Below are 22,095 nucleotides of genomic sequence, written 5' to 3'. Positions count from 1 at the left end.
AAAAAAAAAATAGTAACTGCTGGCATGCTAGCAGTCAGTAGCAAATCTACAGCAATAATCCATAGTGGGAATAACCCAGGGCTTGAAAGCAAGCCAAAACCTTATATACACAGGCCTAGAAAAAAAAATACGCAAGTTGTATAACATCCTTTATAAAGCTAAAGTGTTTAAAAGTTCCCAATTAAAAAGCAATACAGGGGCAGTTTCTGACAAACTAAACACAGTTTAACTACATATCCAGCCATCATGCTCCTAGGTATCTACCCCAACAATTTGAAAATTCACGTACACACTAAAAATCTGCACATGAATGTCTACAGTAGTTTTATTCAAAACTGCCAAAAATCGGAAGCAACCAAGATTTTTTTTAACAAGTAGACAAACCATGGAACATCTGGATAATAAAATATTATTCAGTGATAAAAAGAAATCAGCTATCAAGTCAGAAAAAGAAACAGAAGAACCTTAAGTATCTATTGTAAGTCAAAGTAGCCAATCTGAAAAGAATACGCCATATATGATTCCAACTGTATGACATTTTGAAAAGGCAAAACCACAGAGATAACTCAAAAAATCAGTGGTACCCAGGGGTTGTGAAGGAGCAGTGGAGAAATGAATATGCAGAGCACAGAAGACTTTTAGGGCAGCATACACTACTCTGTGTGATACTGTAATGATGGACACAAGTCACAACATAGTATTCAGCAAAACCCACCAAACTGTACGAAACAAAGAGTGAAGCCTAATGTAAACTACGGACTTCAGTTAATATTAATAATAATCTATCGATATTGGTGCAACTTTAACAAATGTGGCATATCAATCTAAGATGTTAATAACAGGGGAAGCTGTGGGCAGGAAAGAGGGTGTAACAGGAACTTTTGTACTTTCAGGCCAATTTTTCTGTAAGCCAAACACTACTCTTAAAAACTAAAGGCTATAAAAACAAACAAGTAATATATTGTATCTCCAAAGCACAGGAAAGGGAAGTGCCCAGGAGAATGCACTCAAGGGATTGTGGTCAAGATGAGTGAAACAAGAAGATGTGCAAGGAAGGAGGATTCATGGGGGCAATGCCAGCATCTGCACAGCATGGTATTCTAAATATGTGAGCCTCTTAAAGAACTCACAGCAATATATTTGTTTCACCTTCTCCAAGCTCATGTATTCTGAAAGTTTTAGTAATTAGAACATTTGTCTCAGCCAGGCACAGTGGCTCACACCTGTACTCCTAGCACTCTGGGAGGCCGAGCTGGGTGGATTGCTTGAGCTCACGAGCTGGAGACCAGCCTGAGCAAAAGCCACATCCCGTTTCTACTAAAAATAGAAAGACTGAGGCAAGAGGATTGCTTTAGCCCAAGAGTTGGAGGCTGTTGTGAGCTATGACACCACAGTACTCTACCCAGAGCAACAGCTTGAGACTCTGTCTCCAAAATAAAAAAAAAAAATCTCTTGATAATTGTGAAAATGAAAATGATGAATTATTGAGGCAGTGTAGTAGACTAGAAAGAGCACAATCACTGTGGCCAGGTGCAGTATCTCCCACCTGTAACCCAAGCACTCTGGAAAGCCAAGGCAGGTAGACTACCATAGTTCAAGAGTTTGAGATCAGCTGGAACAAGAGCAAGACCCCATCTCTAAAAAAATACCTGGGTGTTATAGTAAGAGCCTATAGTCCCAGCTACTCAGGAGGCTGGTGCAAGAGGATCACTTGAACCCAAGAGTTTGAAGTTGCTGTGAGCTGTGACACCATGGCACTATACCGAGGGTAACAGAGTGAGATTCTGTCTCAAAAAAATAAAATAAAAGAGAACAATCACTGGCTCTGTGCTGCCTCCTATGAAGGATGAAGAGGTTAGATAATGAATATACAGCAGAACCTCCCCAGAACCACCTCCTTACATTGCCTACCTCCTTAAGTTGACCTAATTTTTACAGACCAGATATGCACCATATGTAGGTATCAGTACAGTAGGCCTAGTTCCTTACGTTGATCAGCTCCTAATGTTGACCAATTTGTTACAGTCTGTTGGGTGGTCAGCTTACAGAGGTTGTATTGTATATCCAGTGTTTGCATGATGCTTCATAGTATTGAACAGCTTTAACACATACCATCTAATCCTCCCCACAGGGAAGTTGCTATAATAGGTAAAGTTGCATTTTAGAGTAAGACAAATTCTGTGTCTAAATCTGAATCTGCTATTTTCTAATTAAGCAAATTAGTGTAAATTAACTTCTCTAATCATATAACAATATTTGGTCTGTTTGTGTACTTTGGGTTTGTTTTGTCTTGGGGAGAAGAGCGAGGAAACATGAAAAAGAGGATACTAAGGGAAAGAGTTTTGTTAGCAGGTACTAAAATAATTTATTAGGTCAAAACTAACTTATTTTACTTTCCTTTAATGAACAGAATACAGTTCAGAGTACATTTCATTGAGTAAAAGTTAAGTTCATTTGTGAAAGTTTTGTTGCAGCTGTATCATTCTAACAGAGTATACTATACATAGATACAGACATGTACACTGGGTCACAAGGTAAAATATATTTCTTCTATGTGTTACAGTCTAAGAATTTAGCCATTGATTGTGATAGAACAGTAAGGATTTCAAAGCCACTGCCAAACAGTTTTAAGAATGAAACAAGATTATAGCTAGCATAGTGTTGGCCATCTGTTTTAACAAATTATGATTTTAGGATAATGAGGTATTAATTCTAACTTCAAAACTCTAGTCACAGTTATTTACTATAATAAAAAATTCCTAAAAATCTTTACCTAATTAAAAAAATAAAAAATACCTTACTTCCAAATAGCCTTTGGGTTCTAACCAGTACATCTTTTCTTCCAGTAACATTAATCATTCTAAGACATTTTTCTAGTAGCTTGCTCTCATGTTCTTATGATCTGAAAGGCAATGTTTAATAACAACTCAAGACCCATGCAGTCTTTCTCTATTTTGGTTTCAAATGAAGTAACCATACAGAATAAGAGCCAAGGGAATAGGGGCTGAGAAATAAATGTTTTAAAAGTAAAACATATGCCTCTAAGACTTATGACCTAATGAAAAGTGATAATCCATTAGGTCACCAACATATTGGGATTAAGTGGCCAACAGCAGACAAAGATGCTGTTGGCACAGTAGTGAATCAAGTCTTTGTGCATCAAGATGCCTTCAGAAATTCATATGATACTAAATGAATTAATCACTTCTCCCACATACACACACACACACAAACTCCACGACTATAATAAACAGTGAAATTTTAAAAACAATTTTTTTACTTGAAACCTAGGGCAAAAGGAAAGTTTAATTGGAAACTGAACACAAAAGGCTTATAAGATTTTCTAATTATATTAAAAATCACAAAATAAATTCTAATCCACTAAAAGTTATCTGGTCATGTTTCTCACCAACATGTGATTATGCCCAATAAGTAGTAAATACATGTCAATCAAAATAGAAGAGAAAAAACAGAATAATCAATTGCATCAGCAATTAAGAAATGGTTTGGAATTATGAAGTTTACTATTTGTATGTCACCATATTAGAAAAATCATACACACACACACCCCACACACACAAATCAAGCCACTTTCATGGCTACCAAAGAGACATGTGTGATAAAATTTGACATCCATAAAAGTATCCACCACTGATTACAACTCATTTTATTTAAATGGATATTTCATCATACTTAAGTGGGAGAAAAATAAAAGCATTCTCATTCGGATCAGGTAAAAGACAAAAGTGTCCAATATCACCACCATTATTTAGTATGATTTCAGATGTACTGGGATACATGAAAAAAGAAAAAAAATAAGTTATATGCGTTAAAATTGAAGACATTAAAATAATTATTGCTTGAAAATATCACTGCAAAAAAAAAAGAAAGAAAAAAGAAAATATCATTGCATATCTGGAAGAGCCAAAGGAATCAATAAAAAATCAACACAAACAGTAAGAGAATGCAGTATGGTGACTAAATACAAAACTAATAAACTAAAATCACAAGCTTTCATATATGTAACAAGGAGTCAGAAAATATAATAAAATATATTGTTTATAACAGAAAACTTAGGAATAGGAATAAACTTAATAAATGCATAATGGCTATAGAAGAAAATATTAAAATATTTCTAAGCAGCACAAAGCTTGTATTCATGGACACCCATAGTGCATTCCCGTCAATTCTCCCTAAATTAATAATTTCTACTAATTTTATGCAAATCTCAATAGAAAAATACAACAGAAAGAATCACAGATGGGTTGAAAAAAGCTAATTCTAAACTTCAAATGGAAAAATAGGCAAGAAAAAATAACTACAACATTCTGAAAAAGGAAAGTACCATGGGAAGAATTAGCTATTAACTTATACCACAAAAACACAAAAATTAAAATAGTGGAACTAAATGCAAAGACAGATCAATATAAAAGACATTCCAACAGAGAACTTTTGTATGTCACAAAATTCAGAAACCTTAAAACATTCTCTTTATAAATAAATAAAAAATATGATTACCAGACACAAACCACACACACACACACAGAGTGTCAAATGCCAAACAGAGCTGGGCATGATGGCATGGGCCTATACTCCTAGCCACTCCAAAGGCTGAACCTAGAACTTTGAGGCCAGCCTGAGCCAGAGTAAGACCCTCCCTATACTCCCTTCCCCCAAAAGGTAAACAGGAAAAAATATTTGGAATTCACAGCAGAGAAAAAGAGTTTTTTGTTAGTTTTTTTTTTTTCGTTTTTTTTTTTTATAGATACAGAGTTTCACTTACAGCCCTCCATAGGGGGCTCACAGCTCACAGCAACCTCCAACTCCTGGGCTTAGGTGATTCTCTTGCCTCAGCCTCCCAAGTAGCTCCCACCACAATGCCTGGCTATTTTACAGGCGCCCACCACAATGCCTGGCTATTTTTTTGTTGCAGTTTGGCCGGGGCCAGGTCTGAACCCGCCACCCTCAGTATATGGGGCTGACACCCTACTCACTGAGCCACAGGTGCTGCCCAAGAGTTCATTTTAAATTGGGAAATAACTACAAATCAATTTTTTTAAAAAGGAAAGAAATGGTTCTGAAAAAGACAGCAGCCTAGAGACAGCTTGTCTTGTGGCCTTTCCCAGGAAAAGAGGAGAGAAGCACAGATAGTTGTCATCATTCAAATTGTTCCCCTCAAAGACAATACTGTGGAGGCACAGAGGGGCAGCACAGTCACTATGAAAGAAAAAAGAGAAAGGGTCAACTTAACCCGTTAGCTTAGATTTTTAAAAAGAAAGCACACATGAGAAGAAATCACCAAAGGAAAGCTTACAACATTAAAATCAACTCCCTCTGTAATGGAGCTACTACAGAAAATTCCAATCATAAGGAAGTTGTTAAAACAATAAAATGGAATTCAGAACTTGCATGGCAAAAAAAGATGAATAGCATTGAAGAGAAAATGAAAAAAAGAAGTCCAAAATATTTCTCAAGAAATTAGCCCTTTGACTACACAGCAAAAATGAAATGTGCCTACAGGCATTGTTTGCACTGAATGAACAACTCACTCATACTGAACACCTAAAGGCTTCACTCACACCAACCATCTTGCGTGAATGCCTATAGGCACTGTTCACAATGAAAAGGTTAAAGACAAAGTAACCAAGGATCTGTTCAAAATTAGGAAGGATATACGGAGCTTAAAAAATTGAAAGAGGACTCGGCTCCCATAGCTCACTTAAGTAGGGTGCCGGCCACATACACCGAGGCTGGTAGGTTCGAGCCTGGCCAGGGCCTGCTAAATAACAATGACAACTGCAACAAAAAATAAATAAATAAATACCTAGGCATTATGGCTGGTGCCTGTGGTCCCAGCTACTTGGGAGGCTGAGGCAACAGAATCGCTTAAGCCTAAGAGTTTAAGGTTGGTATGAGCTATGATCCCATAGCACTCTACTGAGGGCAACATAGTGAGACTCAGTCTCAAAAAAAAAATTGAAAGAGGCATTTTAAGAGTTTAAAAAAACAACAGAGAGTTTTGGCAACAGATTAAACTATGGAGAAGAGTATCAAAGCTTGAAGATAAGATTCTCCAGCTAACCCAGTCATTTAAAGAGGCTGAGAAGAAGAGAGCAAAAGGAGAGCAATGTCTTATAGAGATATGGAACTATGTAAAGTGTACGAACATATGCTTTAAAGGTATCCCTGGAAAAAAAGAGAGTCCCAAAATCATGAAGGCTCTCTAGCTGAAGATATTTTAGTTGAAAATTTCCCAAGTATCACCAGAGACCCAGACCTACAGTTACTAGATGGATATCAAACTCCAGGAAGACTCAATTCAGAGCATCTCCTAGAAACATTGTAATTAAACTAGCCAAAGTAAAATGAAAAAAAAAAAAATGTATGTATATATATATATATATATATATACACACAAGCAGCCAGACATAAGCAGCATGTGACCTACAAGGGCAAACCCATCAGATTAACAGCTGATTTCTCAGCAGAAATCTTACAAGCCAAAGGGGAATGGGCTCTTACCTTGAATCATCTCAGACAAAACAACTAGCAACCCAGGATTCTGTATACTGCATAACTTAGTTTCATATTTGATGGAAAAATTAAATCTTTTCCCTCCAAGCAAACTTGAGGTAATTTGTCACTACCAGAACTGCCCTGCAGGAAGTATTCAGACCTGTACTATGTACAAACCAACATAATGGACTCCACCTAAAAATTAAAGGGCAAAGCCTAACAACCATAATGGTCCAAGTGATAATGCAAGAGAATCCCACACAATAGGGTGAATAGAAACCCACTCCACTTATCAATTCTCTCAGTAAATGTGAATGGCTTGAACTCGCTACTGAAGAGACACAGTCTAGATGATTGAATAAAAAAATACAAGCCAAGTATTTTCTGTCTTCAGAAAACATAACCAATCCCCAAAGACACATCAAGACTAAGGATGAAGGGTTGGAAAACAATATTTCATGCAAATGGAAACCAAAAGAAAGCAATGTTGCAATTCTCATCACAGATACCATTGACTTTAAAGCAACAAAAGTAAAAAAAAAAAAAAAGACAAAGATGGTCGTTATATACTGGTAAAGGAATAATTCAATAAGATGACATATTAATTCTAAATATTTGCACCCAACTTAGGCACTCCAAGATATATAAAGCAAACTCTACTTGATGGAAAATGGTAAATATAATGACACTGTAATAACTGGGGACTTCAATACACCACTCATGGAACTGGACAAATCCCCAAAGCAGAAATTAAACAAAGAAACTTTGGTCTTAAACATGATTCTAGAACAAATAGGCTTAACAGACATCTGCAGAACATTTGACCCCAATACCATTGATAATACATTCTTCTCATCAGTTCATCGTTCATTCTCCAAGACTGATCATACCCCAGGTCACAAAACAAGCCTCAAGAAATTTTCAAAAATAAAAATAATACTGTATACCTTTATAGGCCACAATGGAATAAAAGTAGAAATCAATTCCCATAGAATCACTCATCCCCACACAGTCATGGAAACTAACAACCTTACTGCAACAAAATGATACTGGATCAAAGAGTCCTTGAATGAAATGATAAAGAGGCCACAAGTTATCAAAACCCATAAGATAGTGCAAAAGTGGGTGGCACCTGTGGCTCAGTGAGTAGGGCGCCAGCCCCATATACCAAGGGTGGCGGGTTCAAACCCAGCCCTGCCAAACTGCAACAAAAAAATAGCCAGGTGTTATGGTGGGCACCTGTGGTCCCAGCTACTCAGGAGGCTGAGGCAAGAGAATCATCTAAGCCCAAGAGCTCGAGGTTGCTGTGAGTTGTGACACCACGCACTTTGCCAAGGAAGACAAACTGAGACTCTGTCTCTAAAAAAAAAAAAAATAGTGCAAAAGCAGTCCTAAGAGGGAAATTCATTGCCTTAAATGCCCATATCCAGAAATCAGAAAGAGCACAAATCAACAATCTAATGAATCACCTCAAGAAACTAAAAAAAGAAGAGCCATCTATTCTCAAGCAAAAATCAAATCAGAACTAAATGAAATTGAGAACAAAAGAACCATTCAGAAGACTGGCAAAGAACAAAGTTGGTTCTTAGATGAGATCAACAAAAATCAATCAGCCTATGGTCAGACTAACCAGAAATGAAAAAACTAAGATTTCTAAAAAACTCAATTAGAAGTGAAAAGGAGGAAATAACAACAGATATGATGGAAATACAAAACATCATCACTGGAAAACTACAAAAATCTCTATACCCAGAAATTTGAAACCATGGAGGAAATGGACAAATTCCTGGAATCACATTACCTCCATAGACTCAACCAAGAAGAAACAGAGCTCCTGAACAAACCACTATCAAGCATCAAAGTTGAAACAACAATAAAAAAGAATCCCAGATGATTTTAACCAGAAATCTATAAAACCTTCAAAGAAGAGCTCTTATGTATATTACAGAACCTATTCCAAAACACTGAGAAGAAAGGAACCCCCCCAACTCCTTCTATGAAGCATGTATCACCTTGATACCAAAGACATAACAAAAAAGAAAACTACAGACCAATATTTGTAATGATTTAGATACAAAAATACTCAATAAAATCTTAGCTAAAAAAAATTCAACTGCATGTCAAAAAAAATAATTCATCATGACCAGTTGGACCTCATTCCAAGGATGCAAGGCTGGTTCAACATATGCAAATCTATAAATGTAATTCACCACATAAACTGAAGCAAAAACAAAAACCATATGATCCTCTCAAAAGATGAAGAAAAAGCGTTTGACAAAATTCAGCACCCCTTTTTAATATACTTATGAAAGTTGGCATAGATGGCACATTCCTTAAATTGATAGAAGCCATCTACAACAAACTCACAGCCAACATCATTTTGAATGGGAAAAACTTGAAACCATTCCTGCTTAGAACTAGACCCAGACAAGGATGTCCACTATTACCACTACTATTCAACATACTGCTGGAAGTCCTAGCCAAAGACATCAGACAAGAGGAGGATGTCAAGGGGACAGAGGAGGTTAAATTATCACCCTTTGCTGATGATATGATCTTATACCCAGAAAACCCCAAGGACTCAACTAAGAGACTCCCGGAATTGATAAATAAATATAGCAACATCTCAGGATATAAAATCAATGTACACAAATCAGTACAGCTTTTATATATGCCAACAATAGCCAATCTGAGAATAAAACCAAGGACACAATTCTCTTCACAGCATCAAAAAATGAGGTACCTTGAATATATATTTAACAAAGCACATGAAGGATCTCTATAGAGAGAACTAAAAAATGCTAAGAAAAGAAATTGCGGAAGATATTAATAAAAGGAAGAACAGACATAGTATCATGCTAATAGCACAGAAGAATCAACATTGTTAAAAAGTCTATCCTACCCAAAGTCATCTACAGACTCAATGCAATCCTCACTCAAATACCAACATTGTATTCTGCACATCTTGAAAAAATAGCTCTATGCTTTGTATGGAATCATAAAAAGCCATGAGTACTCTACACAATTCCACGAAGTAAGAACAAATCTAGAAGCATCACTTTACCAGACTTAAGGCTATACTACAAGTCTATAGCGATCACAACAGCATGGCATTGGCATAGAGACACAGACCTATAGAGAGTGTCTAGAGATCAAACCAACTTTATACTGCCACCAACTCACAATGGATAAAAGATTTAAAACTGAAAACATAAAACTACTAAAATTCTAAGAGAAAATATGGGGAAAACTCTTAATGATATCAGCCTAGGGAAAGAATTTATAAAGACCCCAAAGGCAATCACAGCAACAACAAAAATACATAAATAGGACCTGATCAGGTTAAAACGTTTCTGCACAGGCAAGGACATAATCAATAAAGCAAAGAGACAACCTACAGAATAGGCAATCACAGCAACAACAAAAATAAATAAATAAGACCTAATAAGGTTAAAATATTTCTGCACAGGCAAGGACATAACCAATAAAGCAAAGAGACAACCTATATTTGCATGCTACACATCTGACAAAGGGCTAATAACCAGAATCTACAAAGAATTCAAAACAAATAACAAAAGATCAAACAACTACTCCATTGAAAACTCGGCTCGGCGCCTGTGGCTCAAGCGGCTAAGGCACCAGCCACATACACCTAAGGTGGTGGGTTCGAATCCCCAGCCTGGACCCGCCAAACAACAATGACGGCTGCAACCAAAAAATGGCCAGGCATTGTGGCGGGCGCCTGTGGTCCCAGCTACTTGGGAGGCTGAGGCAGGAGACTCGCTTGAGCCCAGGAGTTGGAGGTTGCTGTGAGAGTGATGCCATGGCACTCTACCCAGGGGGATAGCTTGAGGCTCCGTCTCAAAAAAAAAGAAAAGAAAACTGAACAAGAGACATGATCAGAAGCTTTTCTTTCTTTTTATTTTTGGAGACAAAGTCTCTCTCTGTCACCCTTGGTAGAGTGCCGTGGTGTCACAGCTCACAGCAAACTCAAAATCCTGGGCTTAAGCGATTCTCTTGTCTTAGCCTAGGTGGGACTACAGGCGCCTGCCACAACACCTGGCTACTGTTTTTGTTGTAGTCGTCATTGTTGTTTGGCAGGCCCGGGCTGGGTTCTAACCCACCAGCTCAGGTGTATGTGGCCAGTGCCTTAACTGCTGAGCAACAGGCATTGAGCCAACCAGAAGCTTTTCTCATGAGAACAGACTAATAGCCAATAAACACATTTTTAAAAATGCTCATCATCCCTAATCATCAGAGAAATCTGAGTCAAAACCACATTGAAATATCCTTTAGCCCCAGTGAGAATGGCCCATATTACAAGGTCCTAAAGCAAAAGATGCTGGCATGGATAGAGAAAGAAAGGAACAATCATACACTGCTGGGGGGAACACAAACTAATGCAACCTCTATGGAAAGTTAGTATGGAGACTCCCCAAAGAACTAAAAGTAAACTTACCGTTTGATTCTGCAGTCCCACTAGTAAGTATTTACTCTCCCCCAAAAAAGACATTTTCTCATAAAGACATTTGTACCCAAATGTTTATTATAGCACAGTTCACAACTGCAAAAATGTGGAAAAATCCAATACTCTTGGGTTTTACTCACATGCTCTTTCCATACATGAATGAGTTAATAAATTGTGATATATATACACCATGGAATATTATTCAGCCATTAAAAAGATAAGAGATTTTGTATCTTTTGTGAAATATCAAAAGAATGGAAAACAACCACACGTTCTCAGTACTAAACTGGAACTAGTAAATGGACACTTACATGTTCACGTGAGAGAAAAAACTTGATGAAATTCAAGGAGGGGTTAGGAGAAGACGGGTAAATTCTCTTCCAAAAGGTACATCGCATGGGTATACTGCACACTTCCTAGGTGAAAGACAAGCCTACACAACTTGGATTTTAACCCTACAAAATCAAACTAATCATATGTACCCCCATATTAATCTGAATTTTTTTTAAAAAAAAAAAAGAACTCTAAATAAAAATGGGTGAAGTATACATATGACTGATAACTTAAAGAAAATATAAAGGATTTTAAATATTTCAAAATATGTTCAGCCTTACTTATAATGAAAGAGCATCAACTATACTGACAAATTGTTTTCTTACCTATCAGACAGTTAAAAAACTGGAAAATTTGATAGCACACTCTGTAGACAAGTATGCAGGGAAAATAACACTTTCATCCACTGATAGTAGAAACAAAGTTCAATCTCTCTAAGGCGATTTGTCAAAACTCATCAAAATCATAAGTGCCTATCTTTCATGCAGCGATTCTACTTCAAGGAAATTATCCTGTAAATATACTTCATATATGTATAAACTAAATATGTATGACATGTTCTATTACAGCATTATTTTATGTAAAGTTAGAAATTTTGAGAAAACTAAACATCATCCATAGAAACTTTGTTAAATAAATTACAGTACATCTATACAGTGCAATTAGTAATGAACAACAGTGAATGAAGAAGTCCTTGAAAGGAATTTCAAAATGTATCAACTGAGAAACAGGGAAAAAGGTAGTAAAGAATGCTAAGGTGTGTGTTGAAACACATGCACACACACACACAAACATATTTTTGCTAGTATATGAATTATGCATGTATCTGGAAGAATACAAGAAAAGAGGTAAATATATGCTTCTATACATGTAGACTGTTTTAGGAAGAATATATAAGAAATAGATAAGTGTAAGTGAGCAACAGTGGAAAAAGAGGATACATGGTATGTATAAAAATTTAAAACGCCCACCAAAATATAGGTAACCAACATTTACAGTGATCAAATTTGTATGATTACTTTCTGAAGACAAAATGAAATTAACATCAACTGCAAGTATAAGACCTGATACTCTGTACAATAATTTTTTTTAATGATAAATTTGAAATATAATAATTTTTATTGCTTGGCTATTGTTAGATGTTAAAAATAAAATGGAATAATGTTGATTATTTGTACTCTGTAACTTCAGAAAAGATGAACAAATAACAGCATCTCTTTTAACAAGAGCATTCCTTACTTAAGCAATTATCAGTAATTTTCTTATTTACTCCAAAGCTAGTCTCTTTCCAATGATGAAGGGGTAAAAAGCAAAAAGAAATTCTTCCTTTTCTTGACAGATGTACATTATATGTTCATTTCAGTAGCGTATCTTTCAACTCAAAATTGTCACCTTATGTATCATATAAATGGAATTATACCTTCCCAAGTCCATGTACTATACTAATTCATTAAAATTCTCGTAAAAGACAGAAGAGGTAAAGGAATATCAGGTCAAACACATTGGCAATTAGCAAGGCACTTTTCAGAAATGGCAAGAAAAGCACTACCAAAAGATACTACTAACTTTAAAATTTAAAAAACAGAATATGCAGAGTAATTTTAACCACCTAACTCCTACAGTAACAGTTCTAATTACTAACTGCAAACTGAGGAATGAGGAAGAAACTTTGATGGCATTTCAGTAGAACTTACTGGTAGGAAAGAGAATGTATTTCGTGAGAAGGAGGCCTCAGAACACCTATACTTTACCTTCTTCTGAAGAACATTAACCTTCCGCTCCTTCACATCCAGCATATCCTTGAGGTCATGTATCTCTCCAGCTTGTGTCCCCTTCTCCTCTGCCATATCTTGAATTTGTTTGGTCTTTTTATTTAGCATGGTTTCTTTTTCTTCCAAACGCAATCGGAGAGCATCCACCTATGAATGTTAAGATTTTAAAAGTGATTAATTATGTTATTTTCAAATAGATGTGTTATGAAGAGGTTATAAAGAGTCTGGGGCCCAAATGAAGGGGGAGGATGGGAGGGGGAGTGGTCAAATCGAGGGAAGGTGAATGGTGGGATCACACCTATGGTGCATAATGCAAGGGTACATGTCAGATCTATTAAGTATAGAGTATAAATGGCTTAACACAATAATTAAGTAAACAAGATGAAGTATATATTAACCAGCATGATGTAAGCATTCCTAATTCTACATGAAATCAGCACATTGTACCCTATAAATGCATTAATGTATACATGATCTATGTGTTTATGGTTTAATTAAAAAAAAAAAAAGGAAGAGGAAAAAAGAAGAGTTTTGTCCTTTCTCTACAAGTAGTATAATATAAAACTGTGTTTCTCAAAATTTATGTGTATCAGGATCACTGGTAGGGTTAAGAGAGACTGCTAGGCTCAGCAACCACTTCTGATTCAGTTGGGTTGGGGATCAAAACTATATCTCTAACAAGTTCCCAAGTGATGTTACATTCTTTTAGAAAATCTAAAATTAGGGGGAGAAAATTCAAAATCAGAACACCAAAGCATAACATTTTGTTGTATCAGGTACTACAATCTAGCCATAGGCTATGGTGCTCTTATGCACTTAGATGCATTACACAAGGCAAAAGCAAAGGTCTACTTTTAGATGCCAAGACTAACCAGCTACAGTCTGGTATCTAGTCGCTTTTATCCCTGAAGTTTAACAGTTTTTGTTAGATAAGACATTTAAGGATATTTATTTCAAAATCCATTCATTAAGCTTTTAGCACTCCATGAATATTCACACATCATTTTTTGTTTGTTTTCTGCTTTTCTGCCAAGGATTAATAACTCATGAGATAGTTAAACATTTAATTATAGCAAATCAGGGAGGTAAATTTCTTCCATCTAAGACAGTGCTGTTCAACAAGAATATGATTTAAGTCATATCAGTAAGCCACTTATAGAATTTTTTATTACCACATTTAAAATTAAAAAAGAAACAGGTAAAATTAATTTAAATAATATTTTTAAAACAACAGAGATGGGGATCTCACACTGTTACCCAAGCTAGAGTTCAGTGAGTGGTACCTTCCAGGTCACTATAACCTTGAACTCTAGGGGTCAAGCTATCCTCCTGCCTCAATCTCCAATGTAGCTAGGACTACAGGTGTGCACCACTTTTCCTGGCTAATTTTACTTATTTTTTTGTAGAGACAGGCTTTTCTTGAACTCGGGGCTTCAAGCAATCCTCCCACCTCAGCCTCTCAGTGTGCTGGGATTATAAATGTGATCTAGTGCACTCAGCCTTAAATAATATTTTAATCTAACATATCAACAATATTATCCTTTCAAGCATATAATCCATATCTAAAAAACTATTAATATACTATTTTACATTTATGTTTTCATACTAAGTCTTCAAAGTCCAATGTATGTTTCACATTTACATTTCACACTTCAATTTGGGCTGGCCACATTTCAGCTGCTTAATAGTCACCACATATGACTGGTGTTGACCACACTGGACAGTATCAACCTAAGAAATTAACTGCATTTTTCTATAAAAACATCTCTTTAACTTGTGCTATATTACTTTTTCTTTATAACTGTGAATTAACCTGCACAGAAAAAAAAATGGTAACATGATTAATGTTTCCTATTTAGAGCATATCAAAGTCCTCAGGAAGATTTAATATAGGTTGGACATCCCAAATCCAAAATGCTCCACAACCCAAAATTTTTTGAACACTGACATCATGCTTAGAGGAAATGCTCATTGGAACATTCTGAATTTTTGGACTATGTATATTCAACAAGTATAAGTACAATGTAAATATTCCACAATGTTAAAAATTTGAAATCTAAAATACTTCTGTTTCCAAGCATTTCAGGTAAGACATACTCAATCTGTATCATATCTTCATTTAGATACAAGGTATCTGTGTGTGAAATAGTGGTATTTACTGCTCAGTAATTATGAAAAATTTCTTAGGCGACTAATCTTATTTGAGACTGCTATAATCATAAGACATCAAGTACTTACAAACTATGTGGGAAAGGAAAGAAAAGGAAAAATATATTGCCATACTGCACTGTGCTAAACTCCATTTCTGCCAACCAGTTCTATGCCACAAGTCTCACCAAGTCAAAAATTAGGGAAGCAATCTTATTAGGTCCCACTTATAAATCTTCATCACAAGTTCTACAATGACCCCTCAACACACACTTTCATTTCTAATTTACCTCTATTTTACTTTAATAAATGATACATAGTTAACTTCATGATAGTTTGGAAGGATTCTCCTATGAACTTTCAAATTCTGAAAATCTTTTTTCTGAATCACAAAACATTGTTCTTTTCTTTATCCTATACCAACTAAATCCACTCTTTGTTCACAGCATAACCTCTGATCTGTCACCTCTATCTTTTTCATATTCACCTCTATTTGGGTACTATTTGCTTTTTCCCCCAGCTTAAGTAATCATTTCAAATACAGTCTCACGTTATCTCATTATATTAATCATACCTGTTTTACTTTCTTTACTTTGGGTATTAACAATTTCCGTCATCATACCCTCACTTTTCAACCTTCCTGCATGTCAGGTCACATATATTCTTGTCAACCATACACAGGGGATCACCCTTATCAGTGGGGAATACATTACAAGACCACAGTGGATGCCTGAAACTACAGATAGTATCAAACCATATGCACACACACACTCCCCAATGTTTTCTCCTTTATACTACGATAAAGTTTAATTTATAAATTAGGCATAGTAAGAGATTAACAATAACTAATAATAAAATAGAACAATTATAACAACATGCCAGCATCACTATTCTTATACTTTGGAGACATTAGTAAGCAAAATAAGGGTTATTGGAGCACAGGCACTGAGACACCAAGACAACTGATCTGGTAACCAAGATGGCCACTACATAACTAACAAGCAGGGATATACAACATGGATACGTTTGACAAAAGGAGAATCCACATCACAGCGGGGATGAAGTGAATGATGATAGATTTCATCACACTACTCAGAATAGTGCACAATTTAAAACTTATGAATTAGGCCAGGAGCGGTGGCTCATGCCTGTAATCCCAGCACTCTAGAAGGCCAAAGTAGGTAGACTGCCTGCACTCAGGAGTTTGAGACCAGCCTGAGCAAGAGCAGGACCCTGTCTCTAAAAATAGCTGGGCATTGTGGCACATGTCTGTAGTCCCAGCTACTCTGGAGGCTGAGGCAAGAGAATCACTTGAGCCCAAGAGTTTGAGGGTGTCGTGAGCTATGATGCCATAGCACTCACCTATGTCGTGAGCTATGATGTCATAGAGTGACAAAGTAAGACTCTGTCTCAAAAAAAAAAAGAAAGAAAGAAAACTTACAAATTGTTTATTTCTAGAATTTTCTTTTTTTTTTATTGAATGGTAACTATGTACATTAATGCACTTTATTTCTAGAATTTTCTATTTAATATTTTTAGACCATTGTAGACTAAGGTAACAAAAACTATAGGAAGTAAAACCACAGATAAGGGGGCACTTCTTTACATAATACATTAAAAATCCTCACAGTTCTAGCCTCAGTTGTCATATTTTCTTCCCCAGCATTCTCCCTGTGGAAAATTTCAGACTCTTCATCGCTATGTGGAAAACTGGGACTTAGAAAAGGTGGTAGACTCAAGATCTCTAGCTACAAATAAGTAACAGAGCCAGGATTTAAGACTAACTGGTCTTTTCCCAGATTCTACGCTCTTACCACTAATTCTGTAATACGTTTCTACTCCCCAGTTCCACAGCATGGAATTCAAGGCCCTCTATGATTTGATGGCCCCAATCTACCACCATTGCCTTATCCTTGCCATACACTTCCCCACCCCCTTCCAGCAACCCCCTATTTTAGCACCACAGCCATTCTCTGAAAAGTACTATGTTTTCTGTCTTCCTTGCCATGGTGCACATTTGGTTCTGTACTTAAAATATTCTTAACTGCTACCCACTGAACACTTTTTTCAGGGCCCCTCTTCCTATGCTACCATTTTAATAAATATTTCCCAAATCCTCAATAGACAACTACAATCTCCTTCTTCTGTTTTCACAGTACTTTATTACAGAACTTACAATTTCTTTGTAATCATATATCTACACTATCATCTAGAACTTATCACATTTCTGTATTTAAGGAAAGAACAATTATTTTTTATTTTTATCTTTTTTTATTATTGGGGATTCATTGAGGGTACAAGAAACAAGGTTACACTGATTGCATTTGTTAGGTAAAGTCCTTCTCACAATCATGTCTTGCCCCTAAAAGGTGTGGCACACACCAAAACCCTACCTCCCCACCTCCTTCCCTAGGAAAGAACAATATTTTGCAGACACTTTTTCTAAGTAATCCTATCTCACTTAAAACATATAACACTGCAAAGTAGCTAATATTATCTCTATTAAAAAGATGGTAAAACTGAGACTCAGAGGAGTTAATTTATACCATATTATAGAACTAGCAATTAAAAGGACTGGAAAGCAAAGGGTAGATATGTCTCAAAAGATATTATCTTTTATCATATACCAAAGGATAGCAGCATAAAAGGAACAGAGGTAATACAGAGGAAAGGATAGCTCTCTGCTGAACAATACATCAAAGGAGTCGGGAAAGGTTTCTGAAAGAAACAATTGGGTTTTGAATGAGGAATAGGACAGTATTAAATATAAAAGGGAAGGTACCTAAATGCCCATCAACCCATGAATGGATCAACAATGGAATATTATTCAGCCATTAAAAAAAATGGAGACTTTACATCTTTTACATTTACCTGGATGGAGTTGAAATACATTCTTCTTAGTAAAGTATCACAAGAATGGAAAAAAAAGTATCTGATGTACTCCATACTAATATGAAATCAATATATAAACAATTAGATGCTGATAATAATAATAAAACACCATAATGGTCCAGCTCGGGGCTACAGGGAAGCAGCAGGGGGAAGGGGAGAGGGGGGAGGATGCTTGGCAGAAGGAGGGAGGGCATGAGGTGGGATCTCACTTAATGTGCACATTGTGAGGGTGCATAACACGCCCCCTAGGTGAGGGGCTCTTCTGCAAATAAATCTTTATCCCAGAAGTGAGAACAATGGAACCTAAAAATTGTACCCTTATACTAATTTGAAAAAATAAAAAAATCAAAAAAAAAAAAAAAAAGGAAAGGCAGAGAGAAAGGCACAGATGTTCTAGGGAAAGGAAACAGAATATTTAAAAATATAGAAACATGAAAGAACATGATATGTTGTAAATTCATTTGGTATTGCTTAGCATAAAGTGAAAGAAGAAAGGCAAGAGACAGACTGAAAAGACAGTAGATCATAAAGGTCTCGACTGCCAAAACACGGTGCTTGAATTTAACCCTGCTTGTGAAAAGTCAGCGAAAAGACTTTTAAGCAGGTGAAAGTCATAGTCACATCCAGAAAGATGATACTGGGTTGGTCACTGGAGATGCAAAGATAATTAAGATACTCGTTGTCTTCTATAAAAGTCACAATCCAATGGAGAAGATGGCTGCATAAACAGATCACAAAAATATATTATAGGAAGTGCTGCAAGAGAGGGTTTCTTTTAAGTACAGAAAGGAACATTAATTTAACTCAGCTTGCTGGTCTGCAACAGATGTTGGAGAAGCCTGAACAAAGTAGGGAAATATGCACAGATGGTAGGTGGCTGGTGAGAAAGAAAACAGAAGAACTCTTTGAGCAGAGATACGACAAAAAGGAAGATCAGAAAGGATGTTCGCTATCCTCTAACAGCTATAAACAAAGCAGTGCCAGCACACAGAATAGGTGGTACACTGTGTGCGGTGCAGCTGAAGACGGGGCCTAGTCATGGAAAGCCATTAGTGTCGAGATTAGGAACTTCTGCTGGGTAGAAACGAGAAATGGGAGAAAAGAGAGAAAAGTGCCAAAGGCAGCTTCCCAGGTTTCTGATGAAGAAGACTAGATATCTTTTTGCTTTTGAGAGAATAAGAACCTTATTTGGGGTGTGTTATTTCTGACATGAAATGTATCTTAATAAAAGTCTTCCTGATAATTACACAAAATAACGGATAATAACCTGAAAAATACCTGATAATGACAAAGGTAGAAATCCTGAAAAACCCAACTCTTTTAGTTTCTTAGGGCTACAATAACAAAGTACCACAGACTAGGTGGCTGAAAACAATGGATATTTTTTTCTCACAATTCTGGAGGTTAGAAGTCTGAAACCGAGGTGCCTGCAGGGCCATGCGGGCTCTAAGGAAGCACTCTCCTTGCCGTTTCCCTCTTCTAGTGTTTCCTAGCAGTCCTTGTCTTGCAGATACATCACTCCAATCTCTTCCCTCCTCACATTACTCTCTTCTCTACGACACTGTGTGTCCTCCCCTCTTCTACAATAACGCCAATCGTTGGATTTAGGGCTCACCCCATTCAGTATGATCTCATCTCAATCCTTAACTAACTGCATCTTCTGTAGAGACCCTTTCCAAATATGGTCACATTCTGAGGTTTGGGTAGGCATGAATTTATGCAGGACACTTATCAACCCACCAAACCTACTGCTACTAAATACCCTAAATGCCAAGTGTAACAAACTTCATTAAGTTCGTAAACGAGCAGGCATATGCACACGTATAAATGTGTGCGCGCACACAGAGAGACAGAATCACTAAATGTAGAAAACAAAGACCAGAAACCCAAACTGGTAAGCTTATGACAGAAGCGATACCCGTCTACCTGCTTTTTTCTTTTAATTATTTCTGTGACCTAGAGGACAGGATTTGGAAGAAACCTCAGGACATAGCAAACGAGATCTCGGGCAACACAAAGTGGGAACGGAAAGCAAAATTCCAAGTCCACTCTGGACAACTGCTCTGTATTTGGTGGAGCCTGAGACATCTGAATGTTCTAAGGTAAATGTTCCCTTACAGCACCTATTCTCAAACTCTTTGGTCTCAAGACCCTTTGACACTCTTAAAAATTACTGAGGACTACAAATTATTAAGCTTTTATTTACGTAAGTTCCATCAATTAATATTTACTATATTCAAAATCAGAACTAAACAGTTTTTAAATATTAATTTAAAATAACTATAAGTCCATTATGTTAATTAAAGTAACAGTTTTATGAAAAGAATCCTTTATTTTCCTCCTCCAAAATAGTAAGAAGAATATAACTGTTTTAAAGTTTTGCACATGTCTTGAATACCTGACTTACAAGTGGAGGGTGGGGATTAACCAGGGACTAAATGCAGTTTTGGTAACATGCAACAAAGCTTAAAAAAGAGTCTCAAAAGAATGAAACTACTTCCCAGTAATATATACACATTACAAAATAAAGTTAAATGATATTTATAGGAATACAAAATGACCAGGATCCGAGAAGGGAAAACTCACAATGCCTAGCATCTAATTCAGATGCACTAGATAAGCAAAGAAGCAAGAAAATACAACCCACAATGAAGGAAAAAAATCATTCACAGAAAATGAAACAAAAATAATGCAGGTGATAGTATTATCTCACTTACATGTATAATCTAAAAAAACTGAACTCACAGAAACAGAAAGTAAAACGGGTTACCGGGGTGGGGATATGGACAGGGAGAGGAATGAGGAGACCTTCGTCAAAGGTTGGCCAGTTTGATGAAAGCATTTCAAATTGCATGTAAAATCAGCACACTGTACCCCATGATTTCATTAATGTACACAGCTATGATTTAATAAAAAAATTAATTAATCACCATTTTAAAAATAAAATAGCAATATTCAAGTCATGCTTGACTTCTGCAATTACAAGAGCTGCTAAAATGTGACTTTTATCCATCTTTTGTTATTGGTATATATTGAGTATTAACAATTTTAATACAGTTTTTTTCTTTCTTAAACTGTGTGTACGTTTTTTGGCACCCTCTATATATATCAAAATACAACTTGAAAGTATATATTTTTATTTGCCAGTTATACCTCAATAAAGTGATAGGAAAAGAAGATAGATTAGGACTGAACATACAAACTTTAGAAATAAAAATATTTAAAAGACCCAAATTGAACCATAAAAGATGAAAACCACATGTCTAAGGTAAAATAATATATACACTGGATGAGATTAATGACAGATAAACTGTTAAATAAGAAAAGTTTAGTGAACTTAAAAACATAGCAATGGAAACTATCCACAAAGAAAAGCAAAGAGAAAAAGAACAAAACAGACTAACCCGACAAAATAGCAAGACAGTATAAATCTATTCAAAACATAAGAGAACAGTATTGATATAGTAATAATTCAACACAAATAGGTCCAACCTTTTTATTTTTTCTCTGCCACACATTAAAAGAATAAGAGTTGTCTTGAGCCACGTAATAAATACACAAATACTAACAAAAGTTGATTAGCAAAACAAACAAACAAAAAAGGTCCATGCATACTTTTTGTGATATACAACATCAAAAATAAGCAAAATCAGCATGCAGCCTATGGCCACAGGTTGGATACTCCAGAAATAGAACATTGCAACAGAGCCCAGAAAGTAACCCATAACATTCAGTAATACTTATTTTCTAATATATCATATAAATTTATGATAAACCACAGATGGGGGAATATATTTACAAATCATATATTTGATAAAGGATTTGTATCTCTGATAGACAAAGGACTTTGAAAACTCATTTTTCATGTGCAAAAGATATAAACAGGCATTTCGCTATAGAAGATCCAGAGATGGCAAGTGAGCACATGAAAAGAGAATGCCTTAGAAATGGTTGAAAGGGCTTGGC

At 36.0% G+C, this 22,095-nt stretch overlaps 1 protein-coding gene across 6 annotated transcripts in view; it reads right to left on the bottom strand.

The window, feature by feature from the left end:
* The window catches only part of LOC100962189 (ELKS/Rab6-interacting/CAST family member 1), a 285,037-nt gene that overhangs the window by 117,500 nt on the left and 145,442 nt on the right, over positions 1-22,095 (bottom strand). For all 6 annotated transcript variants that reach the window (XM_023517104.1, XM_023517106.1, XM_023517103.1 and 3 more), the window contains one exon: positions 13,069-13,236. In XM_023517104.1, the coding sequence (XP_023372872.1) occupies positions 13,069-13,236 (168 nt within the window). The remainder of the gene's footprint in view (positions 1-13,068; positions 13,237-22,095) is intronic.

The sequence above is a fragment of the Otolemur garnettii genome, unplaced genomic scaffold, assembly GCF_000181295.1.
Source record: "Otolemur garnettii isolate 467f Iridium unplaced genomic scaffold, OtoGar3 scaffold00104, whole genome shotgun sequence".
Classification (NCBI taxonomy): Eukaryota; Metazoa; Chordata; class Mammalia; order Primates; family Galagidae; genus Otolemur; species Otolemur garnettii.
Note: the sequence above shows the minus strand (reverse complement) of the source record. Positions and strands in the feature narration are given on the sequence as shown.